The sequence below is a fragment of the Frankliniella occidentalis genome, unplaced genomic scaffold (genome assembly GCF_000697945.3).
Source record: "Frankliniella occidentalis isolate FOCC.00 unplaced genomic scaffold, Focc_3.1 Scaffold18, whole genome shotgun sequence".
Classification (NCBI taxonomy): Eukaryota; Metazoa; Arthropoda; class Insecta; order Thysanoptera; family Thripidae; genus Frankliniella; species Frankliniella occidentalis.
Window position 1 is genome coordinate 352516 of NW_026267148.1, and position 7085 is coordinate 359600.

General features: G+C 46.0%; 1 protein-coding gene across 1 annotated transcript in view; it reads right to left on the bottom strand.

Moving 5' to 3' along the window:
* Positions 1-7085, bottom strand: part of LOC113211380 (follicle-stimulating hormone receptor-like) — a 44721-nt gene that overhangs the window by 22459 nt on the left and 15177 nt on the right. The window contains exons 3-4 of the mRNA XM_052264306.1: positions 4295-4369; positions 1496-1570 (exon numbers count right to left, since the gene is read on the bottom strand). Coding sequence (XP_052120266.1) covers positions 1496-1570; positions 4295-4369 — 150 coding nt within the window. The remainder of the gene's footprint in view (positions 1-1495; positions 1571-4294; positions 4370-7085) is intronic.

Sequence of the window (7085 nt, forward strand, 5' to 3'; positions counted from 1 at the left end):
ATTGACATTTTTGAAACACAATACTACGATTAATTTAAATTAAAATCTGATCTGAAATAGGTTCAGTCGCTATACAAACTAGTTTTAAGTTATATTTCCAATTAGTCTGACTCAAAAGTTATCTGTGCATGAATATTAAACAGGGCAAAGACCGTACGTCTCGCGTAGCAGAGACTTCGCGGATATCTCACGACAAAGTGTTCCGCTATGACGCGCCTAGCGCACATTTACCTTGGCCTGCAGCGCTGACACCCAAGTCGGGCAAAACGCAAAATCAGTCTTCGGTTCCAAATAGTCATTCAAGGACATTAGATTTGAGCAACATTCCACGTATGGTAAAGGCGACGTGATCAAGTAAATCTCTAAAATAATCGGTCGTCTTTAGCAAATTTGATTTTATTGTAGTTGAAAAAGAAAGATGTAGTTTGCTTTTTAATCTGAAGAGGAATGCACCGTTTTAGAGGGGTGGTTGCTATTTCATTTTTCGCATTGGGCCCTCCTTTAAGCATTATGGTTTTGCCGCTTTGTCACCTCCTAAACATCCAACGCCTTACCGGTTAGAAAAAAAAACGGATGAAATTTCCTGACAAACGCTCTGATAAAAAACAAAGATCGGAATTAATCTTGAGGTGTAAATGCCTCTCATGCCACAGAGGCACTAAAAGGTTCGCGCCCTGGAAAAGGCACTAAAATGCCCTAAAGGTCGAAGGTCAAAATTTAGCACCTTTAAAAAGGAACCTAGTCCTACTTTTATTTTTCCATTGAAGACAGCCAGGCAGTGCTCATCGTCGTAGGGATGTTAAATAGAGTTAAATGATGTCAAAATTCAATCAGGAGGAATTGAACATTGAAATGAGACAGCACTCGGAAACATACGGCGTATCGACGATGAGAAAAATACATATGCAAGTCTGTCAAAAATAGATCGCGTTCGTCTACGAATCGCTTTCCTGCAAAAGTGTGAATCTTCTCAAACATTTCAGACATTCCTACACTTTTGGTCCTAAACTTTTGAGAACATTTCTAGGTCCCGTCAACTCTTAACACTCAACACTTTACCCCACATTGTTCGTTACGATGTGGTAGCGTAGCCTGGCCGAGAGAGCCTCGAGGGAAGAATAACTTTGGCGGTCTAGCCGCCGCACCCACAACTCCACCCGCTGCACAGCCTCCGCGCTGCTATCGGAGCTCAACTGGCAGACGCCACTCTCGCCACTCTCATTGGAACCGACGAATAACACTACGGCACCAAAGGCCTAAGGTAAGAGTAAACAGATTTCCATGTCGATTTGAGTAAATTTTTTTTAGCAAGTTTTTAATTTATGGAAACACAAGAAAGGGGACGGGAATGTTCTCTATTTACGCAGTCCCCACTGGCTTAGATACGTCTTAAAGTTGCGGGAGTGCGTGGGCGCTTTCATTCTAGCCGGGGATTGGCGTAAATATATCACCACTGTTGTCTCGTTCTCTTTAAGGAAGGAAGTGGCGTACTCACAGGGATCTAAGCTGGCTCATATCCTGAAGGATGCCGTTTTCCACGTGGGTGAGGTTCTTTAGGTCCTCCAGCGTCCTGGAATAAGAAGCAAAGTCATAAATGTGTGAAGCTTAGGAGCTGGGTGTAAGGAAAGGGGGGGGGGCAGAGGGGCGCTCGCGACACAGCATTTAACTAAACATGAAGGGAGAGGAAGTTTGCGGCCGACGATGGATGAGGCCATGCGTTTCCTATCGCTGCTCAGTCCAAGGCAGTCATCAAAGGCGAGCTCCGCACGCACACTCAACGCCCATCCCGACGAGCCTCGGCGAACCACCCACCCGTTCCGGTGAGGCCCACAACTCAGAACACCACTTTGAGAAAGGGCTAGCTTGGACCACAGACCACAGGCGCGCTGAGAGCACGGCAACTAGCTCAATAAGTTAGCAGTCGGGAACTGGAAGGACAGTGACCATCCATCACTTTTAATGGATATATATGTGCTTTGTTTTTGTGAAATTAGCCACATAAATATGAACTCGGCATCTTTTGAAAAGGAAAAGGAACATCTTTTCTTAACAAAAGGGTTTGACATATGCACACTTAAAAGTGCGGTGCCAGAACGTCACTCAGAAAGGAGTGCGTGGCCATTGTGTCAGGCGTTGGAAAGTGTGTCTTTTATTGACATGTGTGTGGCTTATTAGTGTACTGTGTCTTGTCCAGAACAAAAGAGTGCGTGAACTGGACCTCGCACACTCTGTTCCAATACGCTCCACGAATCATGCTCGCTATCGCCGGGATCGCACTGATAAACTAAGTGTTCAACTGCTCAACACTTGTAAGTGTGCAACTGCAAGTTGATTACTTGCAAGTGGCAAACTCCGTAGTCGTACACTTGCAAGTGTTATACTCGGTTGAACACTTCCTTAGATTGGACGCTTACTGTGTAGAAAGTGCTCAACCGAGGAGCTGCACACTTGCAAGTATTCAACTTGCAGTTGCACACTTGCAAGTATTTAACTTGCAGTTGCACACTTAGAAGTGTTGAACAGTTGAACACTTAGTTTATCAGTGCGGATCGGATTTTTTACAGGGGTCCTCTCTCTAAGGGGAAAGCTTAAATGGCATAGTTGAAGCTTAAGTTAGATATGCACATAAATGTTTCATGATGAAAACCTGATTTATTGCCATTTATACAGCAAGCACGCTTTTTGAGAGTGCGAATGGATGTTGGTCACAGTATGCGGATAGACCCATGAATGAATGAGAGCACATGTATGTTTGTGTGTGAGAGGGTCCGCGCACGCGATGTTGCTATATCCCGCTACGATATTCCTCTCGCGGTGCCGCGACGCGACGCGCCTTCAGGTTCTACAATTCTGCAGATTCTGACCGTGCCAGGGGAGGGAGGGGGTTCGTGTCCAACAAGACCGCACCAAGTTATGCGGTGGGGGTGGCTGGCTGACACATATTGCAGGCGAGCGGAGCTCGCAGGGCGGTGTCACAGCGTGAGGAAGCCAGGGGCGCTGAGCCCATTTAGGTGTCGGACGCTCGGTGCAAAGCAAACGCCGGCGTGGCTTTCCAATCCAAACGAGGCAGGGTGGGGGCCCGATGAGTAGCGCAGCAGCATGGCACACTGCACTCTTAAAAAAATTGGCGTGCTTTCCCAAATATTCACTCTCAACCACTACTAGGATTCACCAGAGGACCCCGTTTTCTAGTTATAATGTCGAAAAACACGGAAAAAAAGAATCGCCCTGCCAGCTAATACATTCGCTACTAGGACGGATATAACCAAATAAGTTTCTATAGGATAACTATATGTTTCTATAGGATAACTATATGCGCTATTCCAACCGATTCTTTACTGTAGCAGTCGAATATTGACTCTGGGAGATAATATGCAGTTGGTGGGAACATTGGCTCCCTGAGTCAATATTTGACTACTGCAATCAATAATCGGTTGTGATAGCGCATATAGTCATTCCTGAAACTTATTAGGTTATCTGTCCAAACACCAACGAATGTATTAGCTGGAAGAGTGAATCTTTTTTTCCTTCCTTTTTCGTGAACAGCTGTTGAAGGCAGAGAGTTGTAAGTCGTCCACGTTGATAGCTTCCTGCTAGAAAAGCTTGGCCGAGCGACCGTTTCAGAAAAAAGGATTGGCCGGCGGGAGGCTAATGTGGTTCGAAGCTACGTTTACAGTGTTTACAGTGTTTACAGTGTACAATGTAAGGAGTCCTTGGGGAAATCCCAACAGACTTTGGCAATAATTTCACGACTGTTTTTCCCTGAATTTTTAAATAAGTTTGCAAAATGCTTTTAAAGAACAGGTGGAAACTCCCTCTTATGTATAGCTTTCGAACCATTTTCAAGCATTTGCATACTGCGAGCCATGTTTTGTAAGATATACAGCAAACAGATCGTAACTTCGTAACTGACATTAAGAAATTTATTATGGGATTTCATAACGCTACGGTACAATTAGGAAATTTTGAAAGGATATTCATAACCTTGATTGTAAAATTAAGAAAACTTCTAAGATATCATAAGCTGTTATTACTTTTAAGAACAATAGAAAATGTTATTAAATTTAAAAGCTATTTTTATGAAATTTCAAACATAATAATCTATTACAGGTTTGTATCATCTTTATATAGGCTTGCGAAGAGGACTCGCAGACTCTTAGAAGTGTATGAAAAGGACGAGGACGACAACAAGAAGGCCGGGGGGATGGAGGGGAGAAAAGCAAAGGGAGGGGAGGAAAGGAAAGGGAGGGGAGGGGGTGCACAAAAGGCAAAATACGCCCTCGGAAATACTCACAACTCCTGTAGGTCGCGGCGACAGCAGTTGAGATCTGATGATTTTAGAATCTGCATCCCTGCCGACTGGACTAACCTAGGCACACACAAACCGACAACTGTTATGAGAAGTGCAAAGCAAATGAGCATCGTGTGGTACAGTAGAAGCAAAATGGAGGAAGGGGTCTGTGGACCAACCTGTATAAGAAGTATCAAAGACTTTGAGTGTTTACATGTAGACTGGATCGGACGAGACCCACATGAACAACAAGAAACGGTAAAGTATTTATTAGATGTACAATATTACTGTTTGTCTTTTCGGAAAGGCTGGTTTAACGGCACCGTGCTTTTAACATTATTGAGTCGTCCCCGCAGCCCTATCAGAGACGTATCGGACGACCCCAGGAGTCAACTAGTCAGACGCGGCTGTTTACTCTCGAGAGGGCCGGACCTTTCCTTCGCATCGAATCTCACGTTGTTTTCTCGACTGGGTCTCGACCCCCAGGCGAGTAAAAGAGAATGCACGAACGCAAAATATTTACGAACCGTTTTTTTAAAAGCTACCTGTAGCTGCCGTCGCCTCGCATGTCAATACATACATACACCCAGAAGACCGTTTAGTCCAGAGGACCAATTTGAAAACCAACGAAATTTTAGCTCTGGAGACCAAAATTTATCCGTGGCGATGAAATAATTTGGTCTAGCTGACTTAATTTGATTGCTGCGACTATATTTAGTTAAAAATGGGGTCACTAAAGTTTAGTCGGTTTTAGGAACTAAATTTTGTTTCTTACAACCCTGATTTAATTGTATCAACTAAATGGTTCTCGGTGTATGGGGCACGAAAAACACGAAAAAAATTGCTAAAACAGCCACCCCATTCACTAATTTGGCTTTAGATTACAATGTTACCTCGCTCAGCTATAATTCCAAGCTCAGGCAGCTAACATATAAGCATAAGCTCTCTTCACAGACAGCTCCTTTTTTTCTAGACAACAGTAAACATATAACGTATTTTCCAGTGTGCATGTGTGAAGGCCTCCGAGCAATCCCTAAGGCCCTCGCACATTGCCGATAGGACCGCCACCGCCTGTGTCCCCATTGAATCTGATTGAACAAACATCGCCCAGCGGAGCGCCAAGCCGTTGCCGCACCACCCGGCGACTTCTCGCTAACTCACTTTCTTTGGCTTTGTGTACGTGTGTGAATTCTCTCCTGGTAAACAATAAACAGCAATCTTTTTCATTCTGTTCCCGCGTCCCGCCGCGCCGCCGCCGCACCACACTACTACAAGACCAAGCGGCGCGCCACCACCCCACGGGCACGTGTTAAGGAACCAACAACATGTAACGAGGCCCGCGCCCCGGGCAGCGCCAGCCTTCAAATGCTCCGCATTTGTTGTTTTCGATATCGCAGATGTATCAGATTATAGCGAGGAGGCAAAGGTGCGGAGCCATGAATGGGGCGCGGCTGGGCCACGGCGCGCGCGCTGCGTGGGGGTCTAAAGATCAAAGAGCCCATCTCCCCGCCATGCCCCTCACCGCCTCACCCCACCCCGCCCGCGATCCCCACCCCACAAATTCGGCACGCTTCTTTTCTCAAGCCCCTTTGGAATCATTTCACTATCAAAATCGACTAGGATAAAAAGGAGAATTAAGGTAAGAAGGCACAGCCAGAAAATCGTTTCCTTGAAAATCACAAGGAAATTTTGCTCTTGTTCCAAAGAAATTGCTTTGGTTTAACGAGAAAAATGCCATGAGTTAATTTTTCTTCAAATGAAGGCAAATTTTTACTTAAAGAAAGGGAAAAAATAATTGCGCAAAATAAATACACTTTAATGTGTATCACATCTCGTACACTCATTGCGACTGGCCTCCTGATCACGGACAACGACCAACGACCGTCTCGACATCACCGGTGCGACCAACACGAGACGAGGAATAAATAAACGGGCTAGTAGTAGTCCGTGAGCGTGAGCGGCCCCGCAGCCCCCCACTTAAAACTTTTGAGTCATACGAACAGAATTCTCACTCTGGAGGAGTAAGATTTCCCCGACCTCGCCCAATTGCTGTAAGGAACCTTACTCTCATTGGGTGAGGACCGCAAATTATGACTCAAATTGAGTGAGAGTCAGATATCTCGCTCTAAGGAGAGAAAGATTTTTTTGTGTCACTGATCTCACTCTCCTGAGAGTAAGATATCTGACTCTTGCATTTTCAGTGGCATGCCACCTCGGCCCCCGCCCCCAAAGCTCACCGCGTCGTGCGCGCTCCAGGCTGCTACGCTGATCCGGGCACCACTCTGCGTCGCACTGTGCACATTGGACCCCCTCCCCCCACTCCTCCATCCAGCCATTGCTACTAAAAGCCGTTTTCAGTTGCCGATCATTGGAATAACGAGAGACGACGGGCGAGCCGGCCGCTGTCTGCCGATAGCCCCGGGCGGCCCGGGGTGACCGATAGGGGCGGCTGGCTGGTCGTACCCTGCCACTGTAGCCGCGACCGGGACGGACGATCACTACAGGCGGGACTTAAAGACCCCCAGCCCCTCTCTCTTGGGCCCACCGCCGGGGCAAGCTGTTTGCGTAGAGAATATCTTCTCTTTAAAACAAGGTCAAGGGCCCTTGAATCGAGGCCTCTTTTTTCACTGTTAAATTCCTACAAAGCAATTTGCAAATTGGGAAGGATTTTGATCCTTTTGAAATGGAGACCAGTGCTACTTGAGCACGGGGGCTACACTGTTCAAAATATTTTGTGATTTCCCAACAATTTCACAATATGAAGCAGATGTGAAATAACGAAATCACAACACTT